The 22,274-nt window shown below is 47.6% G+C and overlaps 1 protein-coding gene across 12 annotated transcripts in view; it reads right to left on the bottom strand.

Moving 5' to 3' along the window:
- Positions 1–22,274, bottom strand: part of OBSCN (obscurin, cytoskeletal calmodulin and titin-interacting RhoGEF) — a 3,169,051-nt gene that overhangs the window by 2,440,682 nt on the left and 706,095 nt on the right. For all 12 annotated transcript variants that reach the window (XM_069647058.1, XM_069647065.1, XM_069647061.1 and 9 more), the window contains one exon: positions 3,508–3,783. In XM_069647058.1, coding sequence (XP_069503159.1) covers positions 3,508–3,783 — 276 coding nt within the window. The remainder of the gene's footprint in view (positions 1–3,507; positions 3,784–22,274) is intronic.

Raw genomic sequence — 22,274 nt, 5'->3', positions numbered from 1 at the left:
CTCATCCGCTTTCCACGTTCATCCGCTCCCTACATTCATCCGCCCCCACAGTCATCCGCTCTCCACACTTATCCGCTCCCTACGCTCATTCGCTCTCCACACTCATCCCCTCTCGATACTCATTCACTCTCTACTCTCTTCCACTCTCATCTACACACCCAACCACTCTACACACTCATTGGCTTTAGTATGTTCAACTATTCTATACACTCATCCGATCTCCATACTCATTTGATCTTTCTAGTCGTCTGTTCTTCCACTCATGCACTCTTCTACTTAGTGCATCCACCATCTGTTCTATACGCTTCATCCATTCTAACTATTTCATCCATGTCATTCACTACGTTCCCTCCTCATTCGTTATGTCCTTTTCATCAGTTTAGATCTCCTTACTTTCCCAATGATTTATTCATATTATCCATTTCACTGTTTTGATCTACATTACTCGTTTAGTTCTGTTTGTCTTTCTAGTTTACATTCAAGTATATTAGTTGTCAATCTCTTGCATCAGGTAGTTTGTTGGGTCGGTGTTATTCTGATGCTATTAGTTTGGAAACCGGTTGGTTTTAGGGGAAGAGTCAGGTTTTCAGTAGTTTGCAGAAGGACTCTAAATCCTCAGTTTGGCATATGTGGGGTGGGAGCGAGTTCCACAGGGTTGGGGCCAGGGCTGAGAATGATGATCCGCCTAATCTGACTGAGTTTGTCTCAGGAATTACTAGGAGGCCGGCTGAGCTTGATCTTAGGGTGCGAGTGGGATGATAAGGTATTAGCTTGTCTTGAAGATATTGAGGTCCGGTTTTATGCAGTGCTCGATGGGAGAGGCATAAGGTTTTGAAAGCCACCCTACAGGCTACAGGAAGCCAGTGCAGTGTCTTAAGGGCTGGGGAGACGTGGTCTCTTGGACCGAGCGCAAGTAGCATTTTGGCAGCCGCGTTTTGTGCCTTTGGAGTTTATTCAGTTGGTAGGCATGGATTTCAAGGTATAGGGGGTTTGCGTAGTCCAGTCTTGATATAACGATTGATTGGACCGCGGAGAGTCTGTTGGGAAATGAGAGATATGGAAAGATGCGCCTACGGTTTTTAAGGTGGTAGTGGCATGACTTTGAGACATTGTTGACTTGGCGTGAGAGTGTTAGGCCTGAGTCCAGGGTGCATCCAAGATTTTTCAGAGTTGGAGGGTGTCGGTGAGTTGCTCATGGCGGGTGGCCAGGGTAGTGGGTGCGGAAGAAGATTGGAGTTGCCGCAAACCATGATTTCTGTTTTGGAGGGGTTTAACAGGAGGTGGCTTTGGGTCATCCAGAGTTCTATGTTAAGGAGGCAGGATGCCAGGTCAGGTCGGGAGTTCGGATTCGAGTTCAGGAGTTTTAGAATTAGTTGAGTGTCGTCGGCGTAGTTGTAACACAGGATGTTGTGTGAACGAATTATTGGTGGGAGGGTGGTCAGGTAGAGATTGAACAGGAGGGTGGATAGACATGCTCCTTGTGGGACTCCCGAGTCGACTGGTCGGGCTTGGTAGGTAAAGCTGGAGAGTGTCGTTATTTGGTGTCTGTCTTTGAGGGATGAAGCTATCCATTTAAGAGCAGCGGTTCCACGAATTCCTAGGGAGTGGAAGCGGTCTAGGAGGATGGAGTGATTGATCGTGTCAAAGGTGGCCGATAGGTCGAGAAGGATTAGTGCGGCGCATCCCGCGGAGTCTGCTGTAATTTTAAGGTCATCCCAGATCGAGGTTAGGGTGGTTTCAGTTCCGTGACGTGTTCTGAAACCTGATTGGGCGGGGTCTAGGAGGTTGTTAGCTTCGACAAAGGCATTTAGTTGAGAGTAGGCTGTTCGGTCAATGAGTTTGGCAAGGAACCTGGTGTTTGAGATGGGGCGGTAGTTTTTGGGCTTGATACGGTCGAGCGAAGGTTTTTTAATTAGAGGTTTGACGTGCACCAATTTGAATGCGTCGGGAAAGATACCGGAAGAAAGGGAGGTATTTATGATAGATCTTGCGTGTTCTCCTGCGCAGGTGGAAGCAAAAATGTCTTTAAGGGTTGTGGCTGGGCAAGGATCCAGTGGTGATCCAGATGGTTTGCGGGCAGATAGAAGTTTGAGAAATTGTTCTGGTGATATTGGACTAAAGGATTCGAACGTTGGTTGCGTAGAGGTCGCAGCTGATGAACCGTCAACCGGGGAGTGTGTCATACGGTTGGTGGGGATGTCGAGCCATATGTTGAAGTCTTCAAGAAGGGTGAGGTTGGGATGGTTTAGTTGGAGGGTGGCGATAGAATCGCAAAGGTTGTTTGCGAATTGTCTATCGTAGCCAGGGGACCTGTAGATTATTAGGAAGCTATGAGAGAGCGAAGGGGAGAGGGATAGTTTAACGAGGAGAGATTTGCAGGACGGAATGGAGGGTGGGTTGTCGATGATTGAGGTGCAGAAGAGAGATTTGAAGACGAATGCTACCCCCCCTCCTCTGGACGGACGGTTCAGTGGGATAAGGGAGTAGTCAGGGGGAAAGGCTTCGTTAGCGATTGGGCCGAAGTCGTCAGAGAACCAGGTTTCAGTGATGAAAACTAGGTCTGGTTTGTGGGGTCATGCGTTCATCTCAATAATGTGAGAAGAGGAAAAGTACCTGCCTGTGGTAATAATTTAAGGAATGGGCATGTTCTTACTTCATGTTTGTACTCCCATGCCTACTGTACATTTGTGACATGTGAAAAATAACAGAAAAGCGTTGCCTTTGCTTGACAACTAACTCTTGAAGGAATCCTCATTCAGTACAGGGTCTACAAACTTTGACCCTCCAGATATTTTCGACTTCAAATCTGATCAGCCCTATCCAACATAGCCAATGGTGAGGGAATAATTGGAGTCATAGACCAAAACATCTGGAGATCTTCTGATTTAGTAGAAGGTTTGACCAATTGCCTCCCTTAAAAAACGGGAGAAGGACTAGTATTCAAACTATGCATGTAATTTGTACTATGTATACAGGCACCTGAGCAGTTTAGTCAGTCCCTTGCCGAGAACACAGATCATCCAACCTTACCCATGGCCTGATGAGGAGGCGTAGCACCTCCAGAAATAAGTGACTTATCACAAAGAATATATCATTTAATGATGTTGATTGTGTAACAGAAAGTAATATCAAATAGCACAGCATAACGCAACATGGCACATCCTATCATAACCTAACAGTATAACACAAATTACCATAATCTCACGAAAGATAACTTAATGTACTATAATCTAACATGACACAATACAACATGAAATAACTTGCCATACCATACTATACCACAACCTAACAATCTAACATAACATTAAATAACAGTACGTAACATAGCACAAGTTGACTGTAATGTGGTTCGGAAATATACTTATTTGAGTTTGACTGCCAGTAAATAATGAACGTGTTATACAACTGTGAAAATAGATTTTCTTGATTTTGCCTTATAGAAAACTTTTGACATCATGCCGAAACAAAAAATACAATGACCAAATATCAAGCAGATATATCACTGACCAGACACTTGAACTTTGAAGATGAGTTTCTGCCCAGAGGCCTCACAGGTGTACTCCCCGGCATCTTTCTTCTCGACCTGCTCCACCACAAGCCTGCGGGATTTGGCCTCAGACTCTACCTTCAGTTTCTTGGTAGCAGTGATCAGTTTCCCATCTTTGTACCATTTAACCTCGGTCTTGGCTTGCGAAACCTCACAGCACAGGGTGGCGGTCTGGGTCAGTACGGCCTTCACCTCCTTCTGCACCTTATCCTGGTTTATAAACACGACTTCAGGCTCTGACAACGTAAAGACAAGCAGCTGTTTACTTAAAAGCTGCCATTTATTCATTTTGTGAAATTTTAAAGCACAAACATAGAACTAACAGTTAAAGGAAGTAAATAAGAGGTTAGGAGGAACAGACAAATAACATGTTGCTACAGAATGAGGGAAGCAGGATTTAAATTGCTGTGAACTATTTAGAACCTTTTTGTATCCTAGAGGAGCCTTTTGGACTCCACATGCTAACGGGTGCCATACAAACATATCTATGGGCATATAAAGCATAATGGATACTAGAATTGACAAAATGTTACGCATCTTTGCATCTGATGCGAGAATTAGATTTGTGGATAAACGCAACTGTTATTTGAAAAAATATTGTAAAGATTTTAGAATGAGGTGCCCAGACAAACTATGGCTAAGCATTTTTTGTAAGCCTTACATAGCGGTTAGACTTTCGAGGATAAGATGCCTGGAAGCTTTACACTTAAGCAAACACTTGGAATGATATCAATTACACAAAAAACCTGAAAAGTTCTAGCCGGATTTTCAGTATAGAAAGATATTTATGGTTGTTTTTATTTTTTTTTAACTTTTATTTTTGATGGCAGAGGTAAATAGCTTACACAAACATCAGAGCAGCCAAGAGTGACAAAATACATATTCAACTGAGTACAGTGGTACATATGAACGGTGACATACAGACAATCAAGAGTGCGCATCACAGAGCGTCTAGAGCTGTGGCATTTAACAGAGATGATTGCGGTGAGTTGTCTACCGAAGAGGGTGTGTCTAGGCTGTTAAGATAGCTATTGAAGGCAGTCCAGATGTTTCGGGCCGGGAATGGGCCGGGGTGCAGTTCCGAGACCACGTTAATAAATTCAACCATTTCTGGAATGTGGGGCGGGGGGGAGCACTTCCAGCTCTGCAACACACACTTCTTAGCAATTATACAGCACACATTTAAGAATTTAGCAGCACTTCTAGCTCCCTCAGCCCCCCACGCCCCAAACAGTACCCCCAGTGTGTCAGGTTCGATAACAGTGTCACAGATTTCTGACATAGCCTTCAGGATCTCATCCCAAAATGCAGCTAGCCTTGGGCAGTTCCAGAACATATGCAAATGGTCCGCACCCTCTGCACCGCAGCGAGGATAGAGCCGTGGGTCCGAGCGAGCAAACCTAGAGATCCTACGTGGGGTGTAGCATAGCCTGTTTAACAGTTTGCACTGAATGGTGTGGTAGCGAAAGTTCAAGGAGACTCTATTAGTGTGGGAGCACATTTTCCTCCACAATTGGTCGGTGAGTTCTAACTCCAGTTCGGATGCCCAGTCGTCCCGGGCCCTAGAAGGCTGTGATGGGGTAGCAATTAGGAGGAGTTTGTATAGTGAAGATACCACCCCGTGGGCCCCCCCAGAGTTGGCGATGTAGGAGATTCCAGGGAAATCGGGGGGTTTGTTGGGAAAACCAGGACAGGCACCACGGAAGGCAGCACGGAATCTATAGAATTGTAAAAGTTCCTGCGCTGTGATCCAGTACTGCAGCAAATCAGGGGCATTGAAACCACCCTCTTCGTAGGGAAGTGTCATAGCAAGCCATTTTTTACGCACGGCCCCTGAATGCCACAGGAACTAAGAGCACAGCTTGTGTAAGTCTGCAAAGTATTTCTTACCGGGCCAGATAGGTACATTAGTGAAAATATAAAGCAGCTGCGGGAGCAGTATCATTTTCACCAGTGATAGTCTCCCTGCTAGAGACAGCGGGAGAGAGCGCCAGCGCGCTATCTTAGCTGCCGCTTGTTCTGCCACGGCCAAGTAGTTATAAGCTAGAAGGGAGTCTTTGGTCAGGGAAACCCAGATGCCCAGGTATTTAATCCCGTCAGGGGACCAAGGGAGCAGGTACCAAGTGGCAGGTTGTGCTGTGGAGCTTGTAAGAGGGAAGAGTTTGGATTTGGTATAATTGATTGTGAAACCAGAGTATGTACCGATGCGGGTGATGTTGCGCAGGATTAGGTCAAGGTAGACATTGGGGTCTCTGATGAACAGCAGCACATCGTCCGCATACAGTGAGATAATTTCGGGGGTATCCTGTAGCCGTATCCCTTTGCGTGAGTGGCACTCCCTGACATAGTCCGCCATGGGCTCGATAGCAAGGGCAAATAGGATCAGAGAGAACGGGCATCCCTGACGGGTGCCTCTGAAGAGAGGGAACAGTGCGGAAGTTTGGGAGTTGACACAGACCCTGGCAACCGGGGAGGTGTATAGCAACTTAATTTATGCAATCATCCTAGGTCCTATGCCCATGGTCTCAAGGACGAGCCACATGTACCTCCAGGACACCATGTCGAAGGCCTACTGAGCATCCAGTGTGACCGCAACTGCACTCACACCCTGATCAATTTGTGCCACGACGTTAAGAAGCCTCCTGATATTGTGGGACGTGGATCTCCCAGGCACAAAGCCTGACTGGTCTTCATGCACCATATACAACATGACAGGTACGAAGCGGTTCGCAATCACTTTAGCAAAGATTTTAGTATCCAGTTTAATTAATGAAAGGGGCCGGTAAGAACCACATTCATCGCTAGGCTTTCCAGGCTTGAGCAAGACCGTAATGACGGCCTCACGTAATGTCGGGGGAAGGGATCCTAGCCGGAGTGACTCATTCCATACCCCGAGCAGTTCGGGGGCCAATATAGCCACATGCTCTTGATAAAATTCCGCCGTTAGCCTGTCGGGGCCTGGCGCCTTTCCTTTCCTTTCGGGAGACTAGATATAGCCTCCACTAGTTCCTCCAGTGTAATAGGGGAATCTAATTGGTCCCTCGTGGCGGGGGAGACACAGGTAGTGGGTATCTGCTCCAAGAGCTCCCACATATGGGAGTCACTATGTTCGGGGGGCTGGGAGTATAATTCCGAGTAGAAGCCTGTGAAAACTTCAAGGATTTGCTGGCCGGTCCACTGTGTTGCCCCCCGATTGTCCTTGACACAGGTTATTTGGGATTGGCCCCACTCCCCCCTTGCCAATGCGGCCAGCGTTTTGCCAGTTCTGTCACCCTCCCCGTATTTCCTCGCAGCCTGTGGGCGGCTGAAGTACTGGACTTCCCTAGTGGCTTGTTTGTTAAAGATTTTGAGCTCCTCACTGATCTGGGAGTGGACATTCGGGTCGATCGAGGCCGGGTGGGCTCGTTCCAGGTCCCGTAGTTTAGTTTCGGAGCGGGACAGGGTGGCTCTTATAGTTTTGAGAACTCCCCACTCACTAGAAATGGACGCCCCCCTGATGAAGGCTTTGAAAGCATCCCAGCGGACCCCCAGGGTGGTGGACTGGCGCATGTTGTGTTCAAAATAGGACTGAATGTCGGCAAGGATGTCTACCTTAAATACAATGTCCCGCAGTGCGGACAATTTGAATCGCCATGTGTTAATAGTAGGGGCAGGTATTCCCAGCTCCAGTGTCATCATAATCGGTGAGTGATCAGACAGTGTGCGTGCGAGTATCCGTGTTTCCGTTACCCTGCCCAGCATAGGACCGGACAATAAAAACATGTTGATTCTGGAGGAACTATCGTTCACTGAAGAGTAGTAGGTAAACTCCCGCGTTTGCGGATGTAGTGCCCTCCATGCATCGTGAATGTCAAGTGTCGCGCTGTGGGTCAGCAGTCTACGCGCTGCGCCAGACAGGGGCCTACGGGCCGTGCCGGTCCTATCCATTGAGGTATCCAGTATAAAGTTCATATCTCCACCCCAGATGAGCTGCACCCCGACGTAACCTAGCAATATGGATACCACCTGGTCAACAAAATCGGGAGAGCCAACATTGGGGCCGTAGGTATTCACCAACAAGTAATCTTTGGTGGCTATGGCGCAATACAATGCTCCCCTCGGGGTCAATATAGCTCTTGTGGAGAACAAACTTAAGGGATTTATGGATCATCGTCAATACCCCTCTTGCGCACGTGGAATATGAGGTGAAATATCTGTGTGGACCCCATGTTGGCGCTATACTATTGGTCAGAGGGCCCGTTGAATGTGTCTCCTGCAAGAGCAGTGTTTTACAACCATGTCTGTTGGCGTACGCCATGATTTTACGAGCCTTGGGGTAATTGCTCAGGCCCCGCACATTCCAGGATATCACCGTTACAGGCATTTTAATGATCTAAGTAACATCCCACCACAGTTGTTGTAAAGTGAATTCAGGGCAGAGGCTGCCCCCACTGGGGCCCCCCGATGCACTGTGGTCTGCCAATCTGCCTCTGCCTTTTTCTCTAACACACGTCAAACCCACTCCACCCCCCTCCCGCACCACCCCACCCAAGCAGGCAGTGTTACCCCCCACCCCCACCCATTAGTACTAACATGTCCCATGGAAAAGGGGACAACAGGCGGTTCCCAACATGGGTCCGCGATCCCACCGGCCCAACCGGGGCCAACATCCAACTTCAAATTAACAACATTAAACATTGCCATCGCAGTGGGGTGCGCCGTTGCTGTGTGGCGGACACTTGGAAGAATAGGAATGACAATAGGTTACCAGCGGTGCCTTAGACAACACATATGCATGCAAATCACACCCGGTACAAGCGGGCCGGGCCCGGGAGAGTAAGAGGAGGGGATTATGCTGACCGGGGGGAAGGCCCACTGCGCCCTGCACTCCAAATCCGGGCCTGTAGATTCAAGTGGATCGACAACCAACAAGTGGAGCATTCAATAGTATTAGGCCGGTATGCATGGTGGGGGGCAGCCCCCTGTCCCAGGTGGTAAACAATGCATAGGTGATCAACACCAATATTCAATGTGTGCCAAGTGGTGAGCCAATAAAGCTATATTACTATCAGCACATACAGGAACAAGCAATAATAAACAAATAGCTGAGATGCGAAGTGGACTGAGTTCCGTCATCAACCACAGGGTCGCCGTTGGGATTAGGCAATGGTATCTGTGACTCTATAAATTTAACAGCCTCCTCAGGCACAGTAAAAAGAAACAGCTTTTCTTTGAAGTTAATTTTGAGCCTGGCTGGATAGAGGATGGCGTACGGGACATTGCGTTCACGTAGCAGTTTTTTGACTCCCAGGAATTGACGTCTCTACTGCTGCACCCTCAACGGAGAAGTCAGGGAATATCCGAATGATGTTTGAGTCGAGGCGTAGGTCACCCTTCTCGCGCGATAGGCGTAGGATGAGGTCCCGGTCCCTATAATTGAGAATCCTGGCGATGATGGGTCTGGGGAAATCTCCCGGCCTGGGACGCGGGGACAGGGCCCGATGAGCTTGCTCGACTGTAAAGAAAGGGGATAGTGCAGGGTTCCCCAATAGGTCTTTAAGTAGATTTTTGACTGCCAACTCCATGCACCCCTTCAGAGCATTTTCGGGGACCCCAATTATGCGCACGTTGTTTCTACGCGAGCGGGATTCAAGGTCATCGCACTTTGACCTCACCACCTTCATGTCGCGTGTCAGGGTGGCCACAGCGTCCTGCAAGGTGTGGAGTTGATCCTCGTTAGCCACAATTCTGTTTTCCACCTCGCTTATCCTTGTTCCCGCCTGGTCGACCCGGGATTTAAGGGAGGCGACGTTGGCATTAATATCGTCCAGTTTTTCGTGAAATGAGGCAAAGTTCTTGGCCATTGACTCCAACATTGCCGTAAAATCAGGGGTCAGTGCACTGGAATGGGGCGCGGGTTCAGACTCGGGTTCCGCATGGGTAGATGCTGTAGACTCCGTCTCTACTCGCGGGGTCGCCTTAGCGAACTTGTCCATGGCCCCCACCTTGTTGGTTCCTCTGGCTTTGTTAGGCATCACATATATAGAGAAGGATGCAAGGGTGTCACAGCCATTCAGGCCTGGCACAGCGTGGCAGACAGGGTGTTAGCGCTGCGTAGTAGAGCCCAGCAGACCAAGCCTCAATGGTAGCCCAACAGTAGGGGTGGCTGGCGGCTGCAGCGGGGTCGCGTGGGAGGAACAGTATGGTATGGCTGCAGTGGAGGCAAAGCAGGGCCCGAAGCGCGTGCAGCCCCTCATTAATGGAAATGCCAGTGTAGAGGTGTATTATATTGCTACACGATTGGGGAAATTAAGAATATCATGGCCGAGGTATGAGGTCCGCAGGCCAACTGTGGAGTGCTGTTGAAAGAGTGACCCCGCAGGCCCCCAGGCTGTCACGTAATGTAGTAGATAGGGCCCGAGGTCATGCAGGCCCCTCAAGGGTTCATGCGCCACTGGGGCCGGGAAGAACAAATGTGGCAGGCACCAAGGTCCAAAGCAGGTAATATGAGGGGTTGATAGTGGCGTGGGCAGCCCCCACGTAATTCACACACCCCCAGGCAGGGTGGCCACACCAAAACAGGATCGATGAGGGGCACCAGTGAGTGAAAGTCAATGTGGAGGCCCCCGTAATGGCTCACCCCCCCACAACTCCTCACCTGCCCCGCGGGGGTGGATCCCAGCCCGCGGGGTGGTGTCGCCAGGTCCAGCGTCGCCGCCGTCCAATGTGAATAGTGTCCAGGTGGGGGGGGCGCAGGCCCAGCACCGTCACGCGGCGCCAGGCGCAGGAGCCCCAGGCGCAGCCCCCGCTCAGCAGAACGGCCCGCTGGGCAGGCAGCAGAGCCGGGCCCCGGCGCCACAAGCCCGCAGGGGGCGGCCGCCAACGGCAGGCCAGATGCGGTCCCAGGCCCCCAGCACAACACAACCAGCTGGATGGAACGCCGCAACCCCAGGGGGGGGGGGGATCACAGCCGCATACACGTGCTCAGCGGCAGTGTGGAATACAGGCGGGCCAGACCGAGTGCGTCGGGGGCAGCAGGTGCGGACCTCCGCCTCAGCAATCGAGGCGGTGCAGGCCCGGCTCCAAGCAGCGCCGGGGATCAACTCGCGCCGTAGGGCCCAGGGCGGTTGCTCATCGCCCCGGGTCTCCCAGAGTCTGATGGGCATCAGGATTAAGACAGGGCAGGCAGAACTATGTCAGGAACAATAAGGGCCAGTTTAGGGTAATGATGGCACAGCAGTCCGCTGGTTTTGCCGGATTGGTGTCGTCGCCTCACGGAGCACAGAGGCTAGGCGGCCATTTTTGGGCTGCTCAACAGAGCCCCCCATATTTATGGTTGTTAAATAGATGTACAAACGTAAATTGTGTCCACATGCTGAATTCCAATAGTGTCTCTAATGAGTTAAACAAGCTAGTGGTCATTTTACTGATACAGAAATCTGTTGTTTGATCTGGCAGATGTATAACTGCTTGTCGTCTGGATTAATGCCTTGTAGTAAAGCCTTGTTTAAAAGTGAATGTTGGGTCGATTTACATGTAAGCTGGGTACCTAACAGAATATTAGTAGCGACGCCTATGAGTTAATAAGCAAAACTGTTATTTTAATGATGTGGAAGTTTGTCATCAATTGCGTAAGTGAATTATGAGTTTGTTTGTCTTTTCTTTAATTTTTGTGTTTTTGTAATTGTGACAAATATATATGAATGATCAACCTGTACATTTTAATTGAAAGTTTCATTTTTATCAGCCAAATCAATAAAAAAAATATTATAAAGCAAAAAAAGATGTGTGGATTGCTAGAAACTAGGTCCTATTCTCTAGAGGTGGATCCAGTTTACTGGGAGATACCTGGTACCCAAGGACTGCTTTTAGCTCATTCTCATCAAATCTGTATTTCAATATTTGGGGATGGGATAAAGGAGGAGAGACTAAGAGTATGGACAGAAACTCAAAGGAGGAAAGCAGCACAGAGCTTCATGCCTGATTTTGCCATTAGGAATTCACTAAATGTAATACATTCGAAAACACCATTTAAATGCCTTTTTGTCTTTATAGTGTAAAATGACCTCTCATCTAAGCATTCCTCCTTAATTTTCAATATTCTTATTGATTCAGAAATGTTCCATTTAATTTAAGTCCTGGGGGAGTTTTTCCTCTGATCTAAGAGCCAACTTGCGTTTTCCCTAGTGAACTAAGGGATTGGTAATTGTTCATCTGTGTAAAATATTACTTTCAGTCAGTCACACATTTGTTTGGCATTTTTGGCAATATGGATTTCTTCCTGGGTTAAGATTTGTGGGAAACTCTCCATATTACTGGCGTATACCTTGTAACTCCTATCCCTGACCATGGAAAGCAGTAGCAACTCCCTAATGAGGTTCAAAGAGACACCCACATTTTAAGGGGTGCTTGCATGCCTGTTCAAAAGCTATGAGTCTTGCATTTTAGGTTACTCTCTTCCTCTGACTTCAAAGATATGAAAATGGCTTTTCCTTTTAATCACATGGGTGATAGTGGAGATTTAAATGTTTGTTGGCTTTTTTTGTAACCTAAAGTTTGGGGTGTGAGAAAGGGAAGAAAGAAAAAACACTCATTAATTTGTCATTGCTGATTTAATTTCTAGAAAGGGGGCACCTCCATTTGCCAAGGTGTGGGGCCCAAGATAACATGATTCTTTTGTAATGTACTGTAAAATGGTCTTGGGCAGCCTCACTGTACATGGCTCTGCAAGGAAAGGAGCAGGGTGGAGTTATTAATAGTAGGGTAGAAGTAAATGGAAGCATGAAGCCTACAGCACCGATGCTTGCAGTGCCCGAATCCTGAGTGTTGGTCGGATGCTACTTGGGTAATGTGCTGGAACAGGAACATAGGTGTGTGATTCATCCCGAAGGAAGATGGTGACATTGATTAGTTGATCAGTGCTGCAAGGAGCTGGTTAGCTGCTGTTGTGGTGAGTGTAAGTTAGGAATAGTGGAAATCATGAGTAAGTTTGAAGGGGATGGGGAGGTTAGGTGAGAGCGAATCAATTGGTTCTGGATATCTCCTGTGTCCGAGTATTTGATTATGGCCTCTGTTGGCAAAGTGTGTGTCTGTCCTGATTTTTGATCAAGGATTACAGGGAGATTGGACCAAATGAGCCTGACCTCCCAAACCCCTGCCATTGTGCTTTGTGTACTGGTCCATAGCAAGTTCATGACAGTATTGTTCCAATTCAGTTTGAGAGTTTGTATGGTGAAAAACCCAAATGTGTCCGTTATTCGGAAGTCCTTTGGTGGTTGATTTAGTTGTTGGTTTGTGGTATTTTTGTGTGAATTAGGCCAAAGAGGTTTCATCCGGCAAGTGTTAGTCTGAGTGGGTACATGTTGGTTGAAGTTGTTCTCATTTTATGCTGATGTCAATTAGGATAGCCAGTCTAGTGTTGTTTCACTGCTTGTTTGGTTGTAGAGCTTGTTGGAGATAGTCTTGACATTCTGATTTGGCTAGAAGGGTGTGTTTGTTTGATTCCATTTAGCTGTGTGGAGCCTGATCCAAATGAATCTGCCCCCGCATTAGTCCTGGTCTCATGCAAGCAATATTTTCAGCTCTTTTCAGAAGGTCAGGCAGTCTTACTCTGTGTACAGGGGTTTGGGGCAGAACATTTCAGAGTTTGATTTAGAGGAAGGAAAAGGAAGATCATATACACTGTTTCCAATTAAAAGTAGGCCATGTTAATAGGGCACCACTGCTGGATTGAACTGATCTTGTTGGCTAGTAAATCATTAATTTAGTTGCAATGGATTCTGGGCCTATGCCATGGAAAGAGTGGGGTGCACTTGAGCGTAACTCAATGTAGTGTTTGCTATATCTGAGGAGAAGTATAGCTGCCGCATTTTAGACTCTTTGTGGCCTCTTGAGGAGGTAAGCTGGGATCCCCAAGTGAAGGCCTAATCCAGTCTTGAGAATATGAGGGCAATCACTGCCATTGTCCTGTGTGTGAACGTCAATCAGGGCATGATGCGTCATAGTTGGAGTTGGATTTCTGACCATTGCTGTAGTCAGAGAGCAGGGTTCCGTTTCTTCGGGGCAGGGGATTGGTGTGAAACTTGCTTAAGTGGTACAGTAAATCATACGCTTAGTTTTGGTTAGGGTAAATTTCAATCGGTTTCTCATCATCCAGGAGTCCATGTCCACGAGGCATGAGTCACCGGGTTGACAGCAGTTGACAACAACGTACACAACACGAGATTGTGATTCGAACTTTAAGGGATTGCATTAATCTTTGGATGTTTAGGTATTTGGTTGCAAGTATCCCATAATACAGGCAGTCATTTAGGCATTGAAAATGTTGATGACAGTTCAAACTACCTATAAATAAACTACACTGTTTGCTAATAAAAGATGGTACAGTTAGTCCTTATTCAAGGAAATTTCGACTGGGAAAGCACTTGCCTGTTTTTTGCAAGAAATTAACAGTATGGTGACACATGGTAGACATATGTATTGATCAGACGGTGCAGGTGCAGATAACCGGTTAGTGATCCTGCTTAATTAGGGTAAGATCTACTGTTGGCACTAATGTATACAATTGAATGCCTGCTTGATGTTCATTCATGTGTGCGCAAATGAATTGATAATCAGCAGTATGGCATGCTGTTAGGCAGAAACCTGTGCAGTTCCCTTGGGGACCACTGCAAAAGATTTAAGACTACAGGTATAGCAGTAAACCCACTTGGTAGCAGTCCGCACCACCCAGATTTACCTGGTAGCTGTGGCTGAGCAGTCAGACTTCCCTCAAGAAGAGTTAGGCAGTATGCAAAGTATACACAATATGTACTCAGGCACAATAGCACAAGCAAACACTGACCAGAGCTTGGTTTCAAAAGTATATAGTTATTTATTTATCAAACACACATAAGTTGAAATCACTCTAGCAAAATATAGTAAAAACACTTCAAACACAGTTATAATGAAAGCAGATTCAACCCTTACTCCTATCTAGACAACTCTAGGTTAACACCACATAATTAAAACAGAGGTGAGCGCTTAACGTTAGATGACACTCTAGTAGGTTAAAGAAGGGAGGGAAAAGAGCAGAATTAGGATAAACACACCACTCTAAGGTCAAGAACACTTTTGGTAAGCTCAAAGAAGCACAAAGTCACAGGTGAGCAAAAGTCACTAAGCAGGGCCCACTCTTAGAGCAGACAGAGCGAAAACGTGCCCAAGATCACACAGTTGGTAGGGATTCAGAGTCTTGCAAAAGAGTTCGGAAAAGAGTTAGAGAGGCTCAGAAAGTTTAGCCAAAGTGTCCCAGGCAATCCCAGGATCGAAAGCCGAGGGCTAAAACTACCTCGTACAGTCGGTGGCAAGGGAAGCCAGGCGGAACACGGTACCTTAAGCGGAAAGGATCCTCCAGCGGTGGCAGTTGTTCCAGGCAGTGGCAGCAAGGCTCGACGTCGGTCAGGGGAGAAGAAGATCTCGCTGAAGAGCAGAAGAAGAAGGTCGTTGCACTGCCCGGGAAGAAACCAGCCGCGGAGTCCTCCGGTTAAAGGGTGGTACCGACTTTCGCGGTTGGGGTAAAAGTGGTGGGGTTCCGGTTGCCGGGGTGCTTGGCACTGGCAAGGCGGCCACGGGATACCTCGAAGAACGGAAAGAAGGTGAAAACTGGTTGTCCCCACCAGTCAAGGGAAGGAGCCACTCCGTTAAGAGTTCTCCTCGGTCGTTGGAAAAAGTGGTGAGACGGTTCAGCAGGGCTCCACCGGGTGGTGTCGTCGAAGCAGGTCGGCTCAGCTCTTCCCTCGTCGGATTCTTGGTCCTGTGGCGACTTCTGAAGTTCCAGTCCCCAAAGCCCTGCTTTTATGCAGCAAACCCCCATTCACCCAGCCTAGCTGTCACTCAAACATGCTAAGTGGTGAGCCGGCCGGCTCACCACTTGGGCCAATCAGGACGGAGTGCGACTTGAGTTACCTAGGTAACTCAGTCCAGGGTGCCTAAATCCCCCTCCACCCCTCCTAAGTACCCCAGACAGAGTGGCACCACTTTGGAGGGCTTCTGTGGAGAAGCCCGCCAAAAGTGGAACAAAGGGCTCCACTTTGGGTCAGAGTTACAGAGGCGAACGCCAACGCCATTTTAGAATCAAGTTTTGGCAAAAAGTCCCAACCGGAGTTATAATAATAAATATATAAACCGGCGGTATGTTTAAGGCTACCGTAAATAAATAATTAAATGTGTTAGCCTAAAACAATGGGAAATCCCATAGGGAAATATTCGCGGTCGAATATAAAAAGTAGTTTCCACTGCCACCAGCCAAAACTCAATCAGGGGGGACGGAGACGTGCCCCCTCGACGAACAGACCCTGGGGCAATCGAATTGCCCCAGCCAGTACGTCCACAATATGATGGTTTGTACTGGTTCTGTTCAGGATTCAAGACTAGCAAAGTCTTTGGTGACTTTACATGCCCTGGGAGACAGTAGTCAGTCCCAGGGTATGGAGTCTATGTTGGGGAGTCCCTAGGACACCCCTGGGTCATGGCACAGAGGGTGCTGTGTAACCCACATCACAAAAATACATGAGGCCCTATGGAGTAAAAGACCCCATAGCCCATTCAACACAAGGTTTAACCAAGAAAACACACTTCAACATGTCCAAGAGTGAGGGTAAAAAGAGTCTCACTCTTGGCAGGAGAAAAAAAGAAACCCCAGAAATCCAGCAAAGCTGCTGGGGGACTCACTAGGTAGGGAAATTCAGCCTAAACAGAGAATTCTCCCTAACACTCGCCCCCCCCAGACTAAGGGACAGGAGGATTTAATCCACTCCTGGATGAACCTCATACCTCTAGTCGATGATATACATCCTAGAGAGTCCATCAGCATTTTGATGGTGACACCCTGACCTGTGCTCAATGGTGAAATCAAACCCTTGCAGGCAGATTGACCATCTCAATAGTTTTGGATTTTCCCCTTTCATTTGCATTAACCATCTCAAGGGTTGGTGGTCAGTCTGAATAACAAAAGTAGAACCATACAAGTATGGCCTAAACTTCTTCAGTGCCCACACAATAGCAAAGCATTCTCTTTCGATAGTTGCCCACCTTGTCTCAGGATCCTTCAGTTTCCTACTGATGAAGCAAATGGGGTGCTCCCTACCCTTCTCATCCAGTTGGCTTAGAACTGCACCTATACCTACATTGGAAGCATCAGTTTGTACAATGAAAGGTTGGTGGTAGTCAGGAGCTCTCAATACTGGAGCTTGGCAAAGAGCTCTCTTCAGTTTTTCAAAGGCCTGATTGCACTCCTCATTCCATTTTACCTTTTTAGGGAATTTGGGAGAGGAGATTACATTCAGTGGAGAAGCTATGGTCCCATAGTTCTCAATGAAATTCCTGTAATATCCAGTGAGGCCTAGAAAAGCTCTCACTTGGGTTTGAGTAGTTGGTGTTGTCCAATTTTGCACAGCTCCAATCTTGCTGGGCAAAGGCCTTATTTCTCCACCTCCTACCTCATGTCCAAGGTAGACCACTTTACTTTGACCAATCTGGCACTTACTGGCTTTGATTGTCAAATGGGCCTGTTCCAGAGCCTGCAACACATGTCCTAGGTGGTTCACATGTTCTTCCCAGGAGTGGCTGAAGACTGCAATGTCATCCAAGTATGCCATGCAGAAATCTTCCATCCCAGCCAGAACCTGGTTCACCATCCTTTGGAATGTGGCAGGTGCATTTTTTAGTCCAAAAGGCATGACCTTAAACTGGTACAAGCCAACTGGGGTTGAAAATGCAGTTTTCTCCTTGGCATGGTCTGTCAGGGCTATTTGCCAATAGCCTGACGTAAGGTCAAATGTGCTGAGGTACTTGGCTGCACCAAGTTTATCCACCAACTCATCTGTCCTGGGCAAAGGGTGGGCATCAGTCTTGGTGACTGCATTTAGAGCTCTATAGTCCACACAGAATCTCAAGTCTTTGGATCCTGCCTTTGGTACTAACACAACTGGGCTAGACCATGGACTAGTAGAGGGTTCTATTACCCCGAGATCAAGCATCTTCTTGACCTCTCCTTTGATGTGGGTTCTGATATGTTCTGACATTCTGTACCCTCTGCCTTTGACTGGCAGACAGTCACCAGTGAGTATCTCATGCTGGCCCCAAGGGGTCAAGCCTGGTGACAGTGAGAACAGGGAGGCAAACTGATTTAACATAGATTTGCACTCCTCTTGTTGCTCAGGTGTCAGGTCTGAAGAGAGATTAACTCCTTCGACTTTTTCATCTAAAGGCACCCCTCTGAGGAGATCAGGGAGAGATTCACTCTCTTCCTCCTCTGCAGCTGAAGCTAGAAGCAAGGCTCCTACGTCAGGTCTGGAGATGTATGCTTTTAGTCTGTTGGTGTGGAAGACTCTGGGAGCTTCCCTGGGTCTGCCCAGATCCACCAGATAGTTGACCTCTCCAAGCTTTCCCACAATCTTGAAGGGTCCCATCCACTTGTCTTGCAAGGCTCTCTGCCTTGTTGGGAGCATAACTAGAACTAGCTGGTCTTGAGTAAACTCAACCATGTTAGCCTTCTGGTCATGCCAATGTTTGACCAGAGCTTGACCAGCTTTCAAGTTGTCACTTGCTTCTGCCATCATGTGTGACATTCTCCTCCGGAGACCTATCACATAGTCAGTCACTCTGACTGGCTTGAGGGGAGGAGCACCTTCCAACCCCTCCTTAATCAGGGCCAATGGACCTCTGACCGGATGGCCATAGAGAAGCTCAAAGGGAGAATAACCTACTCCCTCCTGAGGGACTTCTCTATAAGCAAAGAGCAGGCATGGCAGTAGAAGGTCCCATTTTTTCTTAAGGGGTTCCTCTAAAGCACCTATCATGCTCTTCATGGTTCTGTTAAACCTTTCAACCAACCCGTTTGTCTGAGGGTGGTATGCTGTTGAGAACTTGTAAGTAACTCCACAGGTTTTCCACATGGCTTTCATTTAGTGGGACATAAAGTTTGACCCCCTGTCAGAGATTACCTCCTTAGGAAACCCAACCCTGGTAAAAATACCAAGGAGGGCCTTAGCCACAGCCGGAGCTGTAACAGTCCTCATAGGAATTGCCTCAGGGTACCTAGTAGCATGGTCTACTACAACAAGTATAAACCTGTTGCCTGAGGAGGTTGGAGGATCAAGGGGACCAACAATGTCAATCCCTACCCTCTCAAATGGGACTCCCACAACTGGGAGAGGCACTAAAGGTGCCACATTCTTGGAACCAACCTTACCAGAAGTCTGGCAGGTATGGCAGCTCTTACAATATCTATCTACTTCAGCCCCCATCTTTGGCCAATAAAAGTAGAGTGAGAGCCTTTCCTTGGTCTTCTTGAAACTCAAGTGACCAGCCAAAGGTATCTCATGGGCTAGTTGTAAGAACTGTTGTCTGTTCTCTTGTGGGACTACAAGGCGTTTGTAGTCCACAGGTTCAGACTCAGTGGGTTCACTGTAGAAGAGGCCATCTTCCCAGTGTAACCTATACTTCCCAGGCTCTTGCCCATCAGCTTGAGAAGCTGCCTGGTGGCGGAGACCTTCCAGAGTTGGACATTCTCTTTGCCCCTTACGAAAAGCTGCCCTGCTAGGCCCACCTTCTGCCAGTAAAGACTGCAGCTCAGGATGGTCCTCAGGGTCCAAATCTCCAATAAGGTTGGGGCCTCCTTCTAGCTCTTCCTCAGAGTCTAGCTCAACCACACAGGGTTGTACCTCCCTCTCAGCCTCAGCTGGAGGTGGAGTTACAGGTGTAACTTTGGACAACCTAGGGGAAGTCCTTGTTGGAAGCACTGGAGTGCTTGCTGCTGGCTTTTTCCTAGGAGTCTTGGGTTGCCCCTTTGCTCCTGATCTGGTAGTTACTGCAGTAAGTTGCTCCAGTGGGAGAGGAGTGATTTCTGTCATCATCTCCTGAGATAACCCTCTCAGGGTTTTCTCTCTTGCAGGTTTTGTGAGCTCCTGTAACCTTTTGCTAGGGGGTCTGGGGGTATGAGATACAACTCCAAGAGCTTTGAGGTCATTACCCAACAGAACCCTACCTGGCACTTCACATTGTACACTGACAGGTATTTTTACAGCCATATCATTACATTGGATGAGAACTGGTAACTGGGGACACATCTGCACAGGCCCACCAGCTAACTTGGTGAGGCATTTGGGTGCCTTAGCAACATCCTCTGCCTTGAAAAATGATTCATCCACCACAGTTATGCTGGCCCCAGTGTCCCTAATGGCAGGAGTCTCTTGGCCATTCACCTGGACACTGTCCTTATAATACTCTTTAGTATTATCTGGGATAGAGTTATATACATCTAAATTCTGTTGTTCCCACAACCCCAGAGAGACTAAAGAAACACTAGCTGAGACTCCAGTGGGTTCATCAGCCAGTAATAGAAAGTTTCCACTTGCCATATGTACTTCCTCTTCTGGAGCGAAGGCTAAGGAGGCAAGTTGGACCCCTGAAGGTTTACCCTTACATCTGGGATCTCCTTTCACATGGTCAGTAGCCTTACAAACAAAGCATGAGCCAAAGGCTCGCTGGAATGGAGGCTTGTTCTGACCTCCTTCTGGTCTGGGACCAGAAGGTACACTAGCCTGATTCGGTTTCCCTTGTGGCTTACCCTTATAGTTTTGTTTGGGGCCCTCTTTGGAAGTTGTAGTATTTGAATTCTCTTTGGAGTCCTTTTTAGGCTGTCTCTCCCCATCCTTTTTCTGAGTTACCCCAGAATCCTTGTGAGTGGCCCTGTTGGCAACCCACAAGTCAGCAGCCTTAGCTAGTTTCCGGGAATCTAATTCCTTGGAATCAGCCAAGTGTTGTCTGAGCTCAGGAGAGCAGGCATCATAAATAGTCTCCAACATAAACAAATTCTTCATACCTTCATAAGTGTTCACCTTGTAACCCTTAATCCATCCCTCTAAGTTTTTCAACCCTTCACTCACCCAGGTAGCCCAAGGGGTACCATCATGCTTTTTGAGGCTCCTAAACCTCTTAAGATACTGGGAAGGGGTCTTCCCAAACCTAGCTATCAAAGCTAGTTTCACACATTCATAGTCCTTCTTATCCTCCTCCCCCATCTCCATTACCACATCAGTTGCAACAGGGGGAAGCCTAGAGAACAACCAGGTGAGTAAGTCATTTCCTGTGATGTTCTGGAGCCCATGATTATATTCAAACAGAGACAACCAATCCAACACATCCAACTTAGGCTCATACATACCAACCAATTCTTTAGGCATCCGGGGTCTTTTAGGACTGGAACTTCTAGAGGAGCCAGAGAGAGAAGCATTCTCAACAGATAATTTCTTCATTTCTAGCTCATACTTGAGCTCCATTTCCCTTAGCCTTAGTTCTTTGTCAGTTTGAGCATTCAGTTTCTTATACTCCAATTCTAGTTTCATTTTCTCCAGTTCAAAGTACTGAGGACTAAATGTGGGACCTGGTAAAGGCCCAGTAGGTACAGCAGGTAGAGCAGGCAGAGGCCTAGGGGGGACAGTCACAACAGCCTCACCCTCCTCTTCTGACTCTTCCTCAGAATCATCAACATTTTGCTCCATGTTAATTTCAATACTGTCATCTACAGTTGCTGGAGTGGTAGGTTCCTCTGAACCCTCACCCAGACTTTGGTTAGCTAACAATCTTTCAATCAGCTCCATTTTCTTGCCCTTAGTCAGGAGGTCCTTATGTTTACAGAGCACTCTTAAACAATCAGCAGTTTTGGCTGCAAGGGACTCTTGACTATAGCTTTCTATAACTGACATGTTAGAGGTTCACTTTTATAGTGCTAAGCTTTGTGGTTAGTTGCACTAAGGTATCTAAAGCACACTAAAATGTATACTTAATACAAATCCCACCGCTGTACACCAGTGTTAGGCAGAAACCTGTGCAGTTCCCTTGGGGACCACTGCAAAAGATTTAAGACTACAGGTATAGCAGTTAACCCACTTGGTAGCAGTCCGCACCACCCAGATTTACCTGGTAGCTGTGGCTGAGCAGTCAGACTTCCCTCAAGAAGAGTTAGGCAGTATGCAAAGTATACACAATATGTACTCAGGCACAATAGCACAAGCAAACACTGACCAGAGCTTGGTTTCAAAAGTATATAGTTATTTATTTATCAAACACACATAAGTTGAAATCACTCTAGCAAAATATAGTAAAAACACTTCAAACACAGTTATAATGAAAGCAGATTCAACCCTTACTCCTATCTAGACAACTCTAGGTTAACACCACATAATTAAAACAGAGGTGAGCGCTTAACGTTAGATGACACTCTAGTAGGTTAAAGAAGGGAGGGAAAAGAGCAGAATTAGGATAAACACACCACTCTAAGGTCAAGAACACTTTTGGTAAGCTCAAAGAAGCACAAAGTCACAGGTGAGCAAAAGTCACTAAGCAGGGCCCACTCTTAGAGCAGACAGAGCGAAAACGTGCCCAAGATCACACAGTTGGTAGGGATTCAGAGTCTTGCAAAAGAGTTCGGAAAAGAGTTAGAGAGGCTCAGAAAGTTTAGCCAAAGTGTCCCAGGCAATCCCAGGATCGAAAGCCGAGGGCTAAAACTACCTCGTACAGTCGGTGGCAAGGGAAGCCAGGCGGAACACGGTACCTTAAGCGGAAAGGATCCTCCAGCGGTGGCAGTTGTTCCAGGCAGTGGCAGCAAGGCTCGACGTCGGTCAGGGGAGAAGAAGATCTCGCTGAAGAGCAGAAGAAGAAGGTCGTTGCACTGCCCGGGAAGAAACCAGCCGCGGAGTCCTCCGGT

This window comes from Ambystoma mexicanum, chromosome 2q (assembly GCF_040938575.1).
Source record: "Ambystoma mexicanum isolate Mex_15411 chromosome 2q, UKY_AmexF1_1, whole genome shotgun sequence".
Classification (NCBI taxonomy): domain Eukaryota; kingdom Metazoa; phylum Chordata; class Amphibia; order Caudata; family Ambystomatidae; genus Ambystoma; species Ambystoma mexicanum.
Note: the sequence above shows the minus strand (reverse complement) of the source record. Positions and strands in the feature narration are given on the sequence as shown.